We start from the raw sequence: 20,077 nt of genomic DNA, 5'->3' as shown, positions 1-20,077 counted from the left end.
AGACATAAAGTGAGCCCGAGCCAGCACGAACAGCTGCAGGCATCTATTCCCATATATTACAGTACGCCTAACCCCCACATATTCCCTTTATGTGGAGCCCATCACTGAGTACACTAGACCCCATTACTCTCATTAGCTTTTACAGCACTTGGCTGGTACAACATTTGCATTTGCAGGGAGTCAAGAGGATGGACCGCTGCTATAGTTTCAGCAAAACGGTCCACATCCCATTTGAAATGCTCTGTTATTTGTTTATACGGTTTATAGAGAATTATGATGCATATCTCTCAATATTAAACCAAATTATGTTGCCATGTTGGTCGATAATTTCCCTGGAGACAGGAAAAAAAGAAATTCACCTGTCATGATGCGCATGTTTCGAACTGACAACACAAAACAAATCAAATAAATAAATTAAGGAGTGCGCTGTGAGGTAATTTCCCTGCCTTAAAGTAAGCCTGATGAAAACATTTGCATTAACATCAAAGAGACGCACCAGCCAAATCGCCTCCCAGTGCTCGAACACAATTTGACTTAAAACGTCTTGAAATGAGCTTATTTCAGACAGTTTGACTACATGCGGTAATGACTTGACGAGCCAGTTGTTTGTGTATTCATGGAAGGTAAAAAAAAAAACCTGTCCACAAAACAAGTGACAGAATCAGCCAGGTGGACGGTATAATTTCACTCCTTTTCAGTGCAGATGAACTCGTTTCACCTTATTTCAAGGTAATACATCACTTGCTCAGGGGTTTTGTGAAACAGCACTGGACACAATTCTCTCTTTTTTCTTTTTTTTTTGCAGAGCACCGACAATAGTTACAGCTATTATGTTATTATGGACCAACTGTCTCCCAAAAAGTACAAAACCACCAAGCCGAGCTGGAAGGCAGAGGCTTCAAATAAAATTATGTCTCCTACTAGCCTCAATATGTCTGAAACCTGCTGAGGTAGTGCAACAATTTCAGTGCTCTCGCTGCACAGATACAGACGCTCAAACCAATCAAGACATGCTGTAATTTCCCGACGTCGCCCACCGCATATGCTGACAGGACGATACGTACTGCTGTGACACTTTTAACAAAAGAACGTGTCTAACCAGGTCTATAGCATAGAGTACTGTGTCACTTTATATCTGACCGTCACATCACTTCCCTGTGCATTTTAATTAGCTGCTGCTGAACTACCTTATCCCACCCCAAATATGTCTGCAATGTGCTGATGTATTACAAATTCAGCACTTTGATTTTGCATAAAGCCCTTATCTTTGAACTCAGCTCAATTTTGCATTTCTGTAAGTGCAGCATCTGTGTGTGTACATGCACACATCTTCCCAAAGCTCTCTGAAATGCATTTATAGCAGGTAGTAAGCCGTCTTAAGTGCCGCAGAGGTCTGTTTGTGCTATGGTAATGGGCAGAATTTGGACTACAGTGTAGAGTATGTGCGCATGTGGGTCTTTCCTACATTAATAAGCAGTGGCCACACCACTCTCTGCTTGCATGTGTGTGTGAGTGTGCGTGTGACTCTGCATGCATGCACGCACTGCAGGCAAAAGTCCCAGACCGGCTCGACAAGCTTAATACCATTATCAAGATTTACAGCGATGCTCATGTGGGACTTACATCAAAATGGTTGGTGCACAGCACAGACAGAACCCATGTCCCAATTAGAGAGCCTGAGGAACGGCGGTACATGCACAAACACACACACACACACACACACACACACACACACACACACACACACACACACGGAAACACACAATCCCTTTCTCATACAATCTCTGTGTCTCACTATCTTTCTCTCTCAGACACTTCTGCATATTCACAATCTCTTGGACACACTCTCTCTCTCTCTCTCTCTCTCTCTCTCTCTCTCTCTCTCACACACACACACACACACACACACACACACACACACACACACACACACACACACACACACACACACACACACACACACACACACACACACACACACACACACACACACACAGCTCCCCCTGGGGACGGTGCTTCTAGCCTTTGTGGCCGAAGGAGAGAAAACGCTGAAACGGTGGAACCGAAGAAAAAAAGTGAGAACAAGACCGAGAAAGCAAGAAAGAAAGAGACTGGAGCAGCATCCCAAGCAGCTCAAGAGGAAGCACAGCTTCAAGCCACAGAAGGCTACAAAAGTCGGCTTCGGCTGCAGTTGGTTATTTATATCAGCGGCACATTTTCACTGTGAACCAATTTCATGACTTGAAAACTGAAATTGTACCAAAGTATGGAGCTATTACTGTTTTTTCTGTTCAAGGAGCATCACTTTCACTTCCAATATTCCAAATAAAAGCAAACATTGAATCCAAACAGACCTATTTGCTTGTTCATAGTTTGGAAAAAGCTACACACCACTTATTTCCATTTAAAAGACAACTCCACAACTATTCTAAATGTATAAGTAATCATATTCAGCACGCAGCTGTTATGCTGCGTGTTCACGTTTGTGCACACCAAAGTGTGCGCCGGCATGCCGCACACATTACACCATACGCCTGTCCTGAGTGTGTATGTGCGCATATGACCATGCATGTGCATTTCCAGAGAACCGGGAAGAGCTTTAATGATAGAGCAGAAAATGCAGACCAAGCATGTCCCTCTGCAAGTCTCAGAGAGACCAATTCGACCGCTGAGCCGGAGATGTGGGGAGCGCTGAAACGTCTGAGCTGCTTCTGAGTCTCTGTTCATTAGAATAAAACTAATAGTAGATGCTCTCAGTGTCATTTCAAAACATCTTGATGATTCATTATTGGGTGCCAAAGCATTCTATAATTCTCCTTTCACAGTGCTTTGGCATGGAAACAAATGACCAATTTCAATATTAAACTCTCATGAATTATTCATGGATGCTTGTAGGGCTTTAGGCATGGAAATTTTAGACAGCATAACCTTGTGTAATATCAAAACAGCTTGTGATGAATGGAAATGCTCAGAGCTCAATGAATTCGTTTGAAGCCTACAGGATAGCACTTCAAAAGTTAATAACATCAGAAGACTTCAGTATTCTTTCAGGTACGTTTATGAAGACTTATTCAACTCTTACTTCAGCATCGAGACGGCGCTCAGCAACAGGCCGTGTCACCTGACGTAGCAGGAAAATTACATAACTTCCACACCACAACCTAAAATTCACACAGCAACTTTTATTTCTAACTTTAAAAGATTCACCACTGGCTTGATCTGTGAAATAAAGAATTAAAAGAGACATTTATTCAATAAATGCTCAGTTTGATTTTCAAGAAATCGCTCTGGCCTAATTAGTTCTGAAATGCATAGATGAGGAGCAAATTTCACCCTGATGTGCTGAGCACTTCTTCGACTCCAGCGCGAGCTCCGGGACATGAAACGGCTCTATTTTAGGGATCAGACATGTGAGTGATGCTGCAGAGTTTTTTTCCAGATCTATATAAGTAGTGCAGATATGAAAAGTGACTGATAGTGCTCCTGAAGTTGAACATGTAGCTCTTCCTCTTTTCTCCAGTTTGCCTTGTTTTTTTATCTGCTCCTCGCTTCTTCTCACCTTCTTTCAGGAACCCTCTCACCCTCGTTCTCTCATCCTTTCTTTCTCTTGCCAAGTTCTGCTTCTACTCAGTGTCATCAAACACCTCAGTGACTATTTTCCTCTCAACTATTCTTTCCTCCATCCTCACTGTCTTATATACTCTTCGTATTTTCTGCTGCATTGACGGAGCTTCAACCTCTGAACTATCAAGAAAACAAAAAAAAAGAACAATTTGTGACAGAAGCTTAGAAGAAATGTTTCCTGTTTCCAGCCTGCCATACTTTCTCAAGGCTGGCTCCACACACGCACACACCCAAAGCAGAAGACAACAATCAATGTTGGCCAGTCACAGTTCAATAAGCAGACTAAACAATGTTGCTCCATTATTACTGTCTTGTTTAACCAATAGCACAAGAACAACACTGAGAATCAATGCGCTGCCACACGACAATGCGTGTGTGTGTGTGTGTGTGTGTTTGTGTGTGTTTAACATCCAAGGAACAGTGTGCGTGCGTGTTTGTGTGCGTCTGGCTCACTCAATGGAACAGCCAGCAAGAAAAGGTCCTTGATGATTAAATGTCCACTTAAGCAGACCTCTGAGACGTCTCTGTGTGTGTTTGTGTGTCTCTGTGTGCGCATTAACCAATTCTATGTATCTGGCATGGGGGGAAACGGTAAATCTGCCGTGATTGATTTTCTACAGGAAAATTGGTTGCTACACTTGGTCTCCAGAACCAGAGTACAATCTGTTTTGTTTCCACAGATTAAAGAGTCCTGTTCAAAGTATTGACCGGAGACAAAGTAGGGGAGCCCTGACCTGAAATAGAACTTTAAAGTTGAGACACCTTTTGAACTTAAAGTCTTTTTTTTTAAGTGGTTACTTTGTTTTTCATTAGACCTCCTATCCTATCGACCCGACACTCTGGAAAATCTTTGACATTTCCTGAAGCAGTAACAACCATTACTACGTCCACTACATTTGCAAGCTCAGAGAGATTCAAAGAAAGCCGGGATCCTGGGATGGAGAACACCAAACCCTTTTTGACATTTACTCAATTGAAATCAGTATGGAGACTATACATTTAATGTTTTACCTCATCAACCTCATTGATTTTTGTAAATATATGCTTCTTCTGAATTTGATGCAGCAACGGGCTTCAAAGAAGTTGAGATAGGAGCAACAGAAGTCTGGGAGAGTGGTGAAACACCTGTTTGTATGAAGCTCAGGAGCAATGTGTCAGTAAACAGTTTGTTGTTGTTGCATTCGGTAAGTATATTTTATGCAGCGGTTTGAATATTTTGGAAGCAGGGCTGTATTCCTGATACTGATTCAGTAATTGAAAATCTACTTCAACTTGTATGGGAAATTTGAATGCAAATGATCTTCACAAAAATACATCAATAAAAGGAGGGCAGTTCAATTAAAGGGTCACTTCAGACAAATTCATAAATAAATGAATAAATACATTTTTTTTCCTCACACCTCTAGAGAGAGCAGAGATAGCAGACACAGTTTGGTTTTCTTTGTCTCACTCTGAGCTCACAAACACACAGGTCACCACAAAGTCTGTAACCCTGATGGCACCGGTCTGTCTGAAACTGAAGCATTTTGTTATCTTAACTCTGCGCCCTGTAAATAATTCATCGGACACGCCTCCCCCTCCTCAGCCCTAAAGACCAAAAGTGATGGAACTAAAAGCTTAAAGGACTTAAACTAAACTCTACAACAGCACCATGTGGAGGAAACTATTCTGGGAAGGTGAGGACGCATACAGGAGCCTGTCAGCTGGAGATTAAGTGAAGAGTGACACAACGTTTGCTCTTGTAGTCTTAAACTCAACAGCGCTGTGCTCTCAATCACTAGCTCATTTACAGAAAATACATACAGAAAAATGTTCACGATCACCTTCATAATCGGCAATATTGTGTGGAATATAACAAACATCAAGGTGCGATCTGTTGAGCAGCTACCACTGTCTGTTTCTGTAGCATTGTTACCACAAAGCCACACAAAAACTCTAAATCTGAACCCAGAACTAACTGACACGCTTGTCATTAGCTGTGAGTTTCTTCATTTTCAGACTAAAAATAAACTTTTGTGAGCTGCAAGTTGACCCAGGGCCAAAACGGCAGCCCTGCCCTCATTTTCTGACAAGACCTCAGCACTGAGCGGAGATAAACAAAAACCCTGGAGGTGCCCAGAGGAAGAAGCAACACAAATAACCACAGCAACAATACAAGGATTTGGAGGAGCTGGAGGGAGCCGTGGGCATTGTCTGGCTTTAGTCAGCTACTTTCTGCTTCTTTTGAAACTGTTCCTTGGGTGTGGATGACATTTCTCAGAACGGAGGAGGGGGAAAAACACTTCAAATGTTTCTGCAAAGTTTTCCTCCTTGTGTCTTTTGTTCAAAGTTTAAATCTCCCTTTCCCCTAGGAAAGAGGGAAGGAAGGAAGAAAGGAGAGAAGGCTCGGACCAAAGCGGAGAAAGATGAGAGGGAGCGAAGAAGAGACGGACCCAAGACAGCGCAAAAGAGAAACAGATATGAGCAGAGTGAGGAGAAAACAGACGGAGGCTCACAGACGCTTATTTCATGTTCTTTTGATGTGGTGAAGTAACCCTGCTGTGACACTGTGACATGAGTGTCGCCTTCATTCATCTGCTCACAGAAAAAGTAACCCCATACACATGATGTCACTGGCACAAGTGCAAAATATATAGCTTACAGATGGATACTTGCCACACAGTGCATGCTGTGAGGCATATTGTAACAAGCACAGAAAATGTTGGGATTGTGCGTAGCTGGTGCAGTTGAAACTAATTTATTTGAGGGAGATGTCCAGCCATGATGAGGCTCTATAGTCTGCTGGTGAAATACCAAAAGTGGTTATGAAACCCCAAAAAGAATGGAGACTTTGACAAAAACTTTGGCAACACCGTCAACATTATGTAGCAGCTATTTGCCTGCACAAATGTCCGATCCACAAGCGTCCCAGTTATGATCAAATTGCTGCTGTAACGTGAATTTCCCCCATTGTGGGACAAATAAAGTCTATCTTGTCTTATCTTATCTTATCTTGAAAGAAAAAATCCCTCTTTGCCTTCATGTGGTATGTGCAGACATCAGCAGTTCCAACCCCCACAGGTGAAATCAAACATCACAGTATATTTTTTATTGATGTCTCCATATCAGTAATCTGATGATGTTTCAGGGATGACTTTTGATGTTTTCAGAGCACACAAAAACCTTTAAAAAGGGGCACTCCACCAATTTCATCCTACTGTTCAGTTGACTTATCACCAGGAGTACAACTCAGCCTCTGAAATCAGTTGTATAATGTCTTGTGTGGCTCAGAGGGAGCTTTACAAAGTTTGGAAAAATAGGCCAGAAAGACATCACCCACCATTATTTTCTAACCTGTGTCTCGTGAGTCCAACTTTATTCAAGTCGCTAAACTACCACTCTAAGAGCGGTTTTCACAGCAGGAATCAACTACATTTAAGCTCTATCACCATATTATGATAACTAAAATGCAAATGATGTCTAGTTCAATATAAGAATATTACATACAAATCAATATGCATCCCATCTGAAGGCAAACTTCAAACCAAAAAAATTCACACATAAGTTTGAACGAATTTCCTCCAAACATAATTAGAGGTGTGCATCAAACGGCAAGGATGATGAATTGCTACGACTGTACAGGTGGCTTTTCCCGCTTTTCTCAAACTCCAACCAGCAAAATATCAGACACGGTCCAAGAGAGTGACAGGATGTACCAAACCTGCCAAGAACACAACAGCTACCGCATATGGAGGCACAGAGTCTATCCGCACTTCTACTTTAACTGCCAAACTAACCATCTAGTGGTGTGTGTGTGTGTGTGTGTGTGTGTGTGTGTGTGTGTGTGTGTGTGTGTGTGTGTGTGTGTGTGTGTCTGCGTGTTGGCCGCCCTGTCTGGAAACCCCCTTGTACGCAAGTGTTCAACAGGGCAGAGACACTTGTCCCTTAGTGTGTGTGTGTGTGTGTGTGTGTGTGTGTGTGTGTGTGTGTGCGTGTGTGTGTGTGTGTGTGTGTGTGTGTGTGTTTTCCCCAATATTGGCTGGCCGACTGAGCCACATGTCATTGGACAGTGAGCCAGTTTGTGTGCTGAAGACCGTTACTGCACCACAACGCCAGCTGTGCCTCGGGGAGATGGAGATGATGATGATGATGATGATGATGATGGCTCCAGAAAAAAAGAAAAGCAAAGCAACAAGAAAGAAAACAAAAATGTGTTTCTGAGGTGAACGGTGGAGTCCCAAAACCTCTGAAATGTGCTGGGTTACAACCTCAGATGTGCAATGCCTGTGTGTCATTGTGATCTTTTGATGTACTGGTCGCGTAAAATGAACCTTCCTCACCGCTGGGAGACTCACGAAGAGACATTTTCTTTGTGAAAAGACAGTTAATCTGCGCCTTTGTTGCGAGCTGAGAATGAAACAGAGTGTGTGTGGGCCTCAGAAATTGCATGAAGACTCTAGAGCCGCAGTAAGTGGTTGCACCCACAAACAAGAAACAATTCCTCGAGCCAAAATATCCAAATACAAAACAGACCATTTTTCAGGTTGACAAGGGAAGAACTGAAATGCTTAAGCAGTAGAAAAGGCTTTCTTTGTAAAATCAACACAGCACTGCAGTGAAGTAAATTCTATATTGATGTAAAAAAGTGCTCGCATGGCACATCAAGACTTCTCACTGGATTTTAATCACCGGCAGTGGGCGTCGACGTCCTCCAAACCAGCACTTACTCGATTAAAAACAAACGAGAAAAACTGTCCAGCTTATTTCTAAAAGACATACAAGTTCAACTGACACGTGCAAGAAAAAGTGCGATGATATTAACACCTTCCCCACCAAAATAAAATAAAATCCATTCATTAGAGCTAAACGATGGTGGGAAAACACCCTCCCGTTTAAAAGCAGCGCTGCTCCAGACCGGATAAAACAATGTTCCTCATTACTGACTAAGTTGTTTACAACATCAGAGTAGCACTGTAAATTATTCGGGACAGCTTGGCTAAATCAGGACACAGTTCCAGTTGTTTTACTTTTCCTGTGTTACCCACTAAAGGATGGAGAATAATAAACACACAAAATATCACGTGAGAGAGGGAAATGTCGGTTTCTTGCATATTTGAGGTGCAATCCAGCTCTTCCTTCGTCTCGTGAACTTTTTTGTGCTGTGCCATTAGAACTTTTCTCAGATCAAGCACGCGAGTGTGCCTGAGACTTTCATGTAAAATTGCATCTCGATTTCATCAGCTGTCAGATCACAGCAGGGAGCGCCAATCCCCATCCTCCCAAAACACAGATAATGATGCGATACCTCAACATTTCGTGAACAATGTGTCAGAAGCCGTCGCATACTTGATTCAAACCGGTGTTGATCTTTTTAAAGGATGTGTAATGATCAAAATAATGCTTGGAGTGGGGGAGTTTAAATCCCTGACTGAATCAATGAGACATTAAATGAGCTTTAAATGCGGTGTTTTACTGGACGGGTTTCGAATGGAGTATTGAAGTTTGAACAAGTCTGTCGAAGGAAAACAGCTGAATATGTGTCATTAATGAGGAGCACAAAGGTGTCGTTACATCATCCCTTCATCCTGTCATGTTCATCCACTGATTTAGTATCTGAAAGCTGATCCTTCCTGTAAATAATGGCATTGGTGAAATCCAGTGATTCTGTGCTTTGAGCAGGAACACCATCAAAATAAAACTTCACAGTGAAGGACTGTCATATCAAAGGCTCTACTGAATTCAAATGACCTCCTACAAGAAATCTCCTGATGACCTGTGAACTCTGTTTTAAGTGCAAAGCAACGGTGAAATTCAAGACTGCTCCCACTACTGTACCTGCCATGACCTGAGGTCTTAAAGAACTCGTTGGGGATGGAAATACAAAATACCTCAAGCAGCGAGAGCAAGAAAGAGAGTGAAAGAGAGGTTTTTAGGGTCAATCCAAAGGTTTTTTTTTTTATAATAAACATCAGTAAAATGTAGTAAGACAATACAGCCGGGAGAGCCAGAGGGCTCGAAGCAGCACGGCTAACAAGGTAGCACACACACAAGTCACATGTACTCGAACACACACAAAGTCTGTGTGGGAGAGAATCAATGAAAACAAAGCATAGCTGAAACGTGCTATAAACAACAGCACGAAACAAGGCAGCGGGTCTGTACTTTTATAGCCGCGCTGCTGAGTCACAGCGTTGAGCACCCACAGTAAAATGTGACTTTCTCTCCGAGGCTGCTGTCAGAGAGAAGACCTTCAATCTTTCAATCAGTCAAAACAACTTTAAAGCCTTAATGCGTTCACCTCGTCATCACCCCATTTAATTTAAGCCGCTCTGGAAACGGTCTTTTTCAAAAAGTAATATCTGATTATCTCCACCAGCAGCTGAATCAGTGCTTATTAAAGCTGGTGGCAAACGGTCGACCCTCTGGATTTCTGAAGCCACTGAACAAAGGCTCTTAGTGCCTTAACTGATACATCAACGAATGAAACTTTGCCACAAACAAAAAATTAAATATTCATTTTAATCTGATCTTAATCCAAGCCGACTTTAGTCTGTCAAATAGGAAAATAAATAAATATGAATAATCTCATTTGCATCCGTAATGCATTGTTTTATTGCACATTTCATCATTTATGCCTATCCAGATGATCTGTTTGTCACATGAAGTGGCTTGTTTCAGAAGTGAAGGTGCCGAAGTCTGTGTACATTCCCCCTCAATATGATACCAATACCAGAGTGAATTGTCATGTTTTTATTCATACTGCACTTTCCTTATTTCACTCAATATTAAAGTGGTGATTTCCCTATGGGAAAGCATGCATAACAACCACTGCACACCAAACAAAGACATTCAAGAATCTGCAATAACACTCAAGGAATGAAATGCACACCATCATAAGCTGAAAGAGAACCTGCGGGAAAACGGTGTCCAACACAGGCAACAAGTGATGAATAAATTCACTTTATCTTTTAATACAGAAACTTTCAAACCAAAAACCCGCAGACGATAAGCTGATACATTTTTCATCAAGCGAAAAAAATACTTTTATACAACTGGTACCCTTCTCTTGGTGAGGCACCGAAAAAACTTTCAGACTTCGCCGACTGACTCCTCGACCGGGGCAAGCCAACTTTTCCGTTTGAACATCAAGCCACGTAACGGTGTTTTCAGCCCAGAAGTGGCTCGACTCGTGGAGCAGAGTAAACCTAGACTCTGCAGTGGTAACAGTTCTGTTCTAGCACTTGGCCTTGGGCAGTGCGAGAAGCAGCTACATTGTCCTTTTGTACAGGAGTGTAATAATGGGGCTTCTGTATGTCTTTCTCAATAACTGACACACACGGTGAATACCAGCGTTGCGTGCCATGAGTTCACCTCACAGCTCACTGTCTGCTTAGATTAGAAAAACAGCTGCTGTGGATTTTCTCACCAACAGGCATTTCTAACTTTTAGATGAAGTCTGCATCCCATCGTGTCTGACCTCTGGAGACTGTTAATCTGACCATAACTCCTATTATAACCCAACAGTTTTCAAAGTGAGGGTGACACAAACACCAAACTGGACTGGAAATTCGAGTGGAGTGAAATTATTCACTCATCCCATTTTCACTGTTGAGTTTCATCAAATCATCAGAGTTTGATTAATGACTAACCCCACAGTCTTCCCTATCTCGCTCCCTTGCTTGATATCCCTGTATCCAAGTCGCTGTATCTCTCTCCCTCCCACTCACTCTGCCTTTTTCTGATTCCCTGCCTCTCTCTTTCACCCCTATATGATCACTTTTTTTTCTTTCCCGGAGAACAAAAGATTTCAGGAAGCAAGCTTTTTACAGTGGAGAGTCATTATTCTCTCTCCTCTCTCCACCTGCAGCGCCTTCCTACCTGTGATCCTCTGGGGAAGTTAAAAAAAAAAGAAAAAGGAAAAAAAAAAAAAGGTCGGCGTGTGCATGGAAAACTCTGGAAAATAACAATGCGATATTTCATCCACACACATACAATGGACACACAAACATGCCTTCTCAGCAAAGTGGTGCCCATATTCATTAGCCACTTAGATGCGGTGTTCATATGAATCAAAGCAAACTGCTTACACGTAATGTTGTCATCCGCAGAGTAAAATATACCAGGGTCCTTATTACAGCCAGTGTGAAGCCAAACTAAGTCAACAGACTGGCTGCAGAGTGTGTGTGTGCGTGTGTGTGTGTGCATTTGTACCAATCCTACACAATAACTGACAATCACGACCTGAATTGCAGGTTTCTGTCGTTTTTCTGCATTGCATTCTTGCACGACTGTGTGTGCGTGTGTGTGTGTGTGTGTGTGTGTGTGTGTGTGTGTGTGTGTGTGTGTGTTCATGTACGTGTGTTGCTTCCTTGTTTTTTCTAAGCCTACATGGGGTGCGGTACTGTAAATTACATCATGTCTACAGCAGGAGAACAGGCAACTAGAAACCTTTTTACAACACATGCTAAATCCCATTTTTCACGGCATCCTACAGAATTACAATGTACTCTTTCAAGACAGGCATGACTCATGTGTGTCTGCGCGCACACACATGTGCAAAGTGCAGACGTAAGCCTAGGAGGTAAAAAGTTACAGTGGTGATTATAGTAATTATGGTTTCAGGTTTTGCATATTCCTTCAGATGGACCACTAGATTAGCAGACAGTTTTGGCACAGAGAGAGAGAGAGAGGGGAAAGAAAAGAGTTACTGTTGGGGGTGAGAGAGGGAGGGAAAGAGGGATTTGGAGTGAGGGAGCAAGAAAGAGTGGGAGAAAGAGAGCGGGGGAAGAAAAGAGTTACTGTTGGGGGTGAGGGAGGAGGGATGGAGGGACGGAGGGTTGAGAGAGAGAGGATGGCTAAAAAGAGGAGGATGTGGAAAGGAGAGAGGGAGAGGAAAAGAGTTGCAGAGGAAGAGAGAATGTAGTGGCGAAAGATACGAAGAAGAGAAAGACTAATCCTTCAGGCAGCTTCCCAACGCCGCTCAGTCTGCTTGCTCACTCTGTCCTCCTCTTCCTCCTCTCCCCAATCCCCTCTCCACACTCAACCAGGAGCTGAATGGGCTTTTACAGTGCAGCTTTGTTTCCTATCAAAAAGGAGCGTGAATGTCAAATTCTCTGCACACACACAAAAAAAACACCTTCCCCTTTTGTCCTTTTTCTTCTTCTCTCTCTCTCTCACTTCATTCTCTTTCACTCTGTCACCATTTCTCAGCTCCCCTTATGTTACTGCTCTTAACCTTATCCCTCTTGTATTTATTCTCCTTCAATAGCCACAACAACAAGCTTTCAGTGGAAACAAAAAAGGACCCGAGTGCCAGCCTCATGGACCCCCTGTTGCGGCACGTCTTCTTTTCTCAATGGCGGCTTAATTACATATTCATGGTGACACAAATAAGACTCTATTGCTCCAACACACAAACACGCCACTCAGCCAAAGCACCCAGCACCCATCTGCCAGTCGTGTGTCTGCACTCAAGGAATTGTTCTCTCCAACAGAGCACACGTATGTAGAAATGTGTCTACATTGTGAGTCTTTTGCATTTGTGTGTGTTGAAGTGTGTGACACGTGGGCAGTGCTGCAGCTCTCCAGGTTCAGCGCTGCAGAAATCTGCGTCATTAGTGTGAAAAAGTGATGCATACATGCCCCCAGTCTACAGCCTGTCTTGAATACGGGCGCCATGAGCGAAAAATCTGGGGATGCAGCAGATTGGTACTTTGGCATGAATCCAAACAAAGTGTCAGAGGCAGGCACGGGAAGGGACGGGGGGATTAAGCTGAAGAGGCAGAAGTTGGTTTCTTCGCACACACGGAAAGAAAAAAAAGCATCTCCGATAATCGCCTGTCTCCAATAAGCGCAGTGTGCTGCACATTGTTCTTGAAGCAAGTGAACCAGCCCCGGCTATTTACTGGAGGTTTTACGGTATCAAATAAAAAGAATATATAGACCATGAAAGGCCTAAGCTGCCGGCTGTGGACAGAAACAAGACCTTAAAACAAAGAGATACAGGGCGAGATTTCAATGGAGAGCAGCTGGCATGGTGTGGAGCTCCATTTCTCTACCCGTCTCCTTCCTTCTTTCCTTCCCTTTTTCCATCCATCTATCTGTAGACAAACTCCCTCCGTCCCTCCCTCCCTTCCTCCGGCTGACTGATGAGTTTCCACCATGTTTCTGTGACCAACCACACACAAACACATAATGCCCCGCTGCTTGTGGGCCCCGTCCAGAAGCACAACAATATGTCCACTGTTTGGGCCACACTCTAATTAAACAGTGTAAATCTAAGTAGAGAATGGGACAGGGTGGTGAGAGACAGAAGCAGAGGAAGAGAATAATAAAAAGGGAGCTAAAAGTGAGAGAGGCAAACAGAATGTCAGAGGTAGCAGATGGGAATGAGAGCAAAGAGGACAGAGAGAATGAGAGATGGAGTCAGTGAGAAATGGGGACAAATGACAGGAAAGAGGAATTGAGACGATGGACAACAGCACAGAAATCTGCGGCCTGGCACTCGGTGGCATCGATTCACTGAGCCCAACTGTTTATTATGGGAATCAAAGACGCCCAGTTTCTCTCTGCAGCAGGCTGCAAAAAATGACAACAAGGGCAGTCATGTTAGATTTAGCTTGACCAAAATTCTTTGGGAAAGACTCTAATGGCAAAGAACTTTGAGCTGCTCCCTGATCGAGTGATGTTTTACCCTTACGATCCCATGAGCCCTCTTACTACAATATTCCACTGCGTTTGAAAGTGTGCTTCATCTTGCACTGTAGTTTAAGAGTCTAACTTTAAAGATAATGAAGCAAGTGTACATCTAAATGTGTGATTAAAAACACTAAAAAAAGCGTAGCACTTTTTGCAGCGCAGGACGGCATGAGACCAGTGGGAACTATATAGTAGGCCATTGATTGGGAACAAACAGCGTTGTCTCAGAACAGTTGCCCCACACACAGACACACACGCGGGCACATACACAACTAACTAAAACAAAAAGCCTGGAAATGAGAGCCCCAAATGAGGCCTTAGGTTTCGCAGGCCATGAAAAATTCATAATTCCAGATCTTTACATGAAACTCTAGAAGGAATTAGGCCCAACAGCAGGAGACGCTGGGAATCAGTTTCAGAACATTTAGCTTCTCCTCTCTCTTTCCTCTCTTCTCCAGCTCGAGCCTGTCTCTCCAGCAAACAGGCACGCTCACACACACAAATGCGCGCACAAACACACGCAGTCTGACACACACATGCACAGAGGGACGCATTCTTATGTTCCATCCTGGGTTTTCCCCTGCGGAGAGTGAGAGATAGTAAATGGTGCGAGGGGTGTGACGCAGTTGGTCGACACAGCCGTTTGAAAGAAACATTTGCACCTTCGAAACCGGATTTCATCTCTGCTTTCCGCAAAGAAAAACGTGTCTGCAAAGTTCTCCGTCGCTGCACAAACAGCCCACCTTCAGGCTCCCGATTCCTGAAATAGGCCGAGCTGTAACAGTAAACCATATATGAAATGCAGAGAAATGCAGGTGGACCGAAAGTTCAGCGTATTCGCAGTCCAACATCAAATCTACTGAGTGAATGGATGACCATGTAAGGCCACAGGCAAAGGGGGAAAAAAAAAAGGTCAGTAATCCATTCAGCAGCAAACGGAGGATGCAGACTGAAAGGACAGAGATAGAGAAAAGGTGGGTGGAGAAGTGTCTCATCACTGCTAACACTTAAAGTAAGAGTCTATGAAATGTTCGCATGAGTAAGCAAGGATTTAAAAAAAAAAAAAAAAAGCAGAAGAAGAAGGCAGAGAGGGTGAGGGAAATCTGCCATCACTAGGCTGCTGCTAGCAGCAGGAGAGTCCTCTATACAAAACAACCCCAGACACGGTCAAAGACTTCCTTTCACACACTCCCGTGAACGCTGCTCCGAGCACACACACACACGCACACATTAGTACGCTCACATACACACATGCGGAGATTGCAGACAGAATGCAGCATTGTTTGACCACAGAAATATCTTGCTGTGTGTGTGTTCTGTGTGAGTGCGTGTATGTGTGTGTGTGTGTGTGTGTGTGTGTGTGTGTGTGTGTGTGTGTGTGTGGCAGTCAGTCAGCTTGTCAAGTCCTAGTGGAGTGATCAAAGCTGGTACAAACCACCCAGAGAGATCTCTCCCTTCCTCATCCATTCATCCTTTTTCCCTTTCCCCCTCTCCCCCTCTCTCGCTCCGATACAGAAAAAGCATCAAATTTACCACATAAAACCTGCTCGGCCAATCGCACTGCGATGGCTGGAGTAGCACAGCCAATCAAATTGGCCTATTTAGTTCCAATAACTCCCAGCTGTCCCCCTACAAGCACTGAACCCTTGATGGCTGCAGTGCACCATGGGACAAGATCAGAGCATAATGGGAGACAGCATGGGAGCTCTGGCAATATCATAATGCCAAGCGCGCACACGCATACACACACATGCAAGGAAAACGCCATGTGAGCTCTGCTGGAGCACCAGTATGATGCCAAGCTGATACACACATGTATAAAATCACACAATCTCCCACATATAGACATTCTGGTGCAAAAACACACTCACAGAAACACACAAACACACCACAGGAGTTCTCTGAGAACATCCCAAAGCTGACAAGTTCATGAACACACAAACACACACACCCTCGTGAGCACTTTCAGCACATCTTTACACCTCTGCAACACTGGGTTCACACATACGCACCTACGCACCCACCTGCACGGACACACAAACTTGAAAACAAAGGCACGGCCCCACATATTCATTTCAAACTGCGCTCCTTTTAAAATCAACTACCTCGTTCAAGGGTATATATTTACACAAAGTGAGAACTCTCCAGGAATAAATGTGTGCATTAAATTTTAAAACAGTGTTTCAGAGCCGAAACACAACATACCACAGAAAAATCAACATCTGTAACCAGAACCCTGCAGCTGAACTGCAGAGTCTAAAATAACTGGGGCTGCAGGAGCAGACACACACCGAATGTTTAAGACTAACACCATATAGCAGCTGAATTACAGAACCTGGCCATACCGCTGCTTAGTCATCATAATAAACAAGGGGACTTTTCAGACCTTGCAGAGTGATCTTGACACCCATTCATTCCAGATCAAATGTAAGGAGGCTTGGCTAATGGCTTTTGAATAGGCCGAGAGGCTCGAGGGTGGGGCTTAGCTGGACGGCTGACACATGCACTCAAACTGGCATGAGAGGATCTCAACTAACACTCTCCTCTCATTGTATGCGCACATGCCTGTGAGCGCGAGTGTGTGTCTTTGCGCACAAGACTTTTCCACAGTCAAACAGTTTCTATAGCTCTGCAAAAGCTAAGAGAAAACATGTCTACATGCCAGATTAAATGAGTAAGTGCTAAGAAAAAGGTTCAGAATTAAAAGCTTAGGAGAGACCCGGATGTAAAGTGGAACGACTTGGATTGAAATCATTCTGTGTGGGATGAGCGTATTCAAATTGGATTCAAAAAAAATAAAATAAACTTTGAAAAAAATCTGACTATTTCAGGGTTCTCATCATTCGTCATTATTAGATTTGAATCCTCAGCAGAGCCAGCATCATTTCCATAAACACCATCATCCTGAACATCATTAGTCATGACCTCAAAAACAAACTCTGCTATTAAAACTTACCAAACCACATATTCCACAGTGGAGTTAAACTGCAGGCAACAACTGGCAACTGACAATCAATTATGCATGAGCACAACTAAATAGCAGAATAATTTGGTTAAAGCAGCTATTTGTGTTCACATTCTAAGACAAAATGCATGTGGAAAACACCGAGTTTGTAATTTGGAGGAAGAATTCTACCTGAATGGACTGGGGACTGAATCGAGCACTGATGCACAGAGAGGATCAGCTATGTACACACACTGAGGTCAATGTGTTTGTGTGTTCTGCCCCATTCAGTAGAAAAAGTAATGGAATGACTCCACACACGCGCAATAAACCAACTTCAGAGACGTGAAGTCAAGCTGTTTGGAGCAGAGAAATAACAGACAGGAATGTAACAGATAAGGCTAAACTAGGAGAGGAGAATCAGAGAAATATAATAGGTGAGTGCAAAGATTGGGGAGTTTTATCTGCCAGGAAAGCACCAACAGTTTTAGATTCCAATTATCAGATTTCTCAAGCAAAGTCAAATTGAGCCACATGTTGGTGGCAAGGTGCAATTTATCAGAGGTGGGTGAAAGCCTACTCAGATCGTGTCCCTAAATTGCAATGTATTGATTTAACAGTAAACCAATAGAGAGCGGTCATAATGAATATCGGTGGGTGTTGCTAAAATGTTGTTCCCCAGGGCAACGAGAGAAAGGTGGCAGCAACATCATGTCCAATTACTGCCCAAATTCAGCACAAAAACCTGAGGCCAATCAGTAACGTCGATACCAATTTACTGACTACATTCTGCTGTGGACTCGGTGAGTTACTGTATCCTTTAAGAGGCTTTCAAGTGGAATACAAGATGTATAATGGAGGGTAAAGATTACAGCAACACTGCATCCTGATGGGATATCACAATATTATACTCACAGACCATGAAAGGGGATTAAATCCGCCATAAGTGGCCATGATAAGGTCAAACTTCCAAGGTTCATCAAGCCAAACAGGAAAAATGTGGTGAATTAAGCGGCTTGGTAAAACAAATGAGGGGTTGGACACTTTTGGAAGAACATTAAGGAGGCACAAGTTCTCCCCGAGAAGGTCACCAAGAGTGTGAGCGAGAGCGGAGGACGCTGCCCGTCTTTCACTTCAGCATTTCAGAGGACGAAGAGCTCTTAAATCCAAAGAAAATGCAAGAAGTCGAGCTACTTTTTCATCTGATGACCTGCAACAAACACCAGCTGCTGGGCGGCTGCATGTCACTCTTCAGAAATACCACTTTAATATTCCTCAACACAGCATTTATCATCTTAGCAGCCCAGTATTTGATATATTCATGTGTAGTCATGTATGAAGAGCTCTCTTTGGATTCTCTCATAGGCGAGTTGGTGATATTCTGGCATTTCATCTTCAAGCGCAACCAAGAGCTTTGCAGCATATTCCCCGCGTGGGGACTCCACGTTTTGCTGTGGGATTTGTATAATTGCCTTCATGCCTCTGCAGGCTGTGAATGTTTGTGACTTCTGATCAATATTCCAATCGAGGCAATGGAGCGTCGCCTCTATACTGCGAAGCGCTCTGCAATAAGACATTAATCGCCTAATTGTGGGCTCCCAAATCCTGCCCTTCACAGTTTTCACCTGAATTTAACTGCAACCTCGGACTTGTTTTACCCAGTTCTAACTGAAACTGGTCAAAAATCACTGCATTATTCAGATCCGACAGGGACCTCAAGTCCCCCCTCTGGAGTTTTGCAGTCACAGTCGTATTTATCTGGTTCTCAAATGCGAGCCGAGACCACGCTTTCTCTCATATTAGTCCGATTTTTTTTTTTTTTTATTAACCGTATGTTTTTATCGTTCTTCCTAAATTAATTGGCCTAATTGTCGTTTCTCGCAGGGCAACGAGAGCCGCGAGTTTTGCCTCTCAGTTTGTGCAGCACACTTAAAGCAGGCAAAGAAATGCGCAGATGTATGTAGTTTACACCTGAAGACACTGCCCGCAAACCATCCACTCATCAGCAGCGAGATTTTAATGGAAATTTGGCAAAAATAACAAAAAAAAAAAAGTAAAGCAGCAGCTACTTCTGCCTCCCCGCCCGCTAACAGACACGCCGCCGCCGCATCTCGCCTCTGAATCCCGCTTTGAAACAGTTAAGGTGTATTAAAAAGACGTGAAAGAAGACGCGCTCTCCACACTTACCCTGGGCGACTCCTCGGTGTACGAGCACCAGGAGGACGAGGATCCCCGGCGTGGCGCACATCCTCACCAAGCTGCCAACCCCGCGTCCTATTCCACTTGTCTGTCCACTTTTGCCCATTACAAGCAACGCGTAAAACGCATAAACACACAAAACTCCTCTGTCCACGGCGGGGGAAATGAGAACCCCCACCCCTCCACCACAGGGTCTGCTGATGAATCAAACAGGAGTTCAAAAACCAAAAGGTGGGGTATCGCCTCTAGGTCCCGATGTCTGAGTCCGTGTCAGAAGGCGCAGGTCGGGCTGAGAGAAGACAGAGGTGGTGGAAATATCCACGGGGTCCCTTCACTCGTGTCAGCGGCACTGCTGCCTCGCCACTGAGCTCTGCTCCTCTCTCCGTGCGCTCTCTCCTTCTCCACTCTCTCCGTTTACGCAGAGAGAGAGAGATGCCACCGCCCTCTGGCTACCAGACTACTCTCTCTGTTTCTCCCGTTCTGCTTTCCTCTTCTACTCGTTTCGTCCTCTAGTAACATTAAAATAATAATAATAAAATAAAATCATAAATCCTCAGTATCCACAGGGACATTTTTTTATTTGTTTGACACATTTAGGATGAAGTCCATTATTCCTGTCTGCTCATTCCTTCT

The 20,077-nt window shown here is 43.7% G+C and overlaps 1 protein-coding gene across 2 annotated transcripts in view; it reads right to left on the bottom strand.

The window, feature by feature from the left end:
- The window catches only part of unc5ca (unc-5 netrin receptor Ca), a 186,153-nt gene extending 166,306 nt beyond the window's left edge, over positions 1–19,847 (bottom strand). For both annotated transcript variants that reach the window (XM_070964004.1, XM_070964005.1), the window contains exon 1: positions 19,433–19,847. In XM_070964004.1, the coding sequence (XP_070820105.1) occupies positions 19,433–19,550 (118 nt within the window). In that variant the 5' untranslated portion in view covers positions 19,551–19,847. The remainder of the gene's footprint in view (positions 1–19,432) is intronic.
- Positions 19,848–20,077: the final 230 nt, after the last annotated feature.

The sequence above is a fragment of the Chaetodon trifascialis genome, chromosome 6 (assembly GCF_039877785.1).
Source record: "Chaetodon trifascialis isolate fChaTrf1 chromosome 6, fChaTrf1.hap1, whole genome shotgun sequence".
NCBI lineage: Eukaryota > Metazoa > Chordata > Actinopteri > Chaetodontiformes > Chaetodontidae > Chaetodon > Chaetodon trifascialis.
This window is presented reverse-complemented; position numbering and strand designations above follow the sequence as displayed.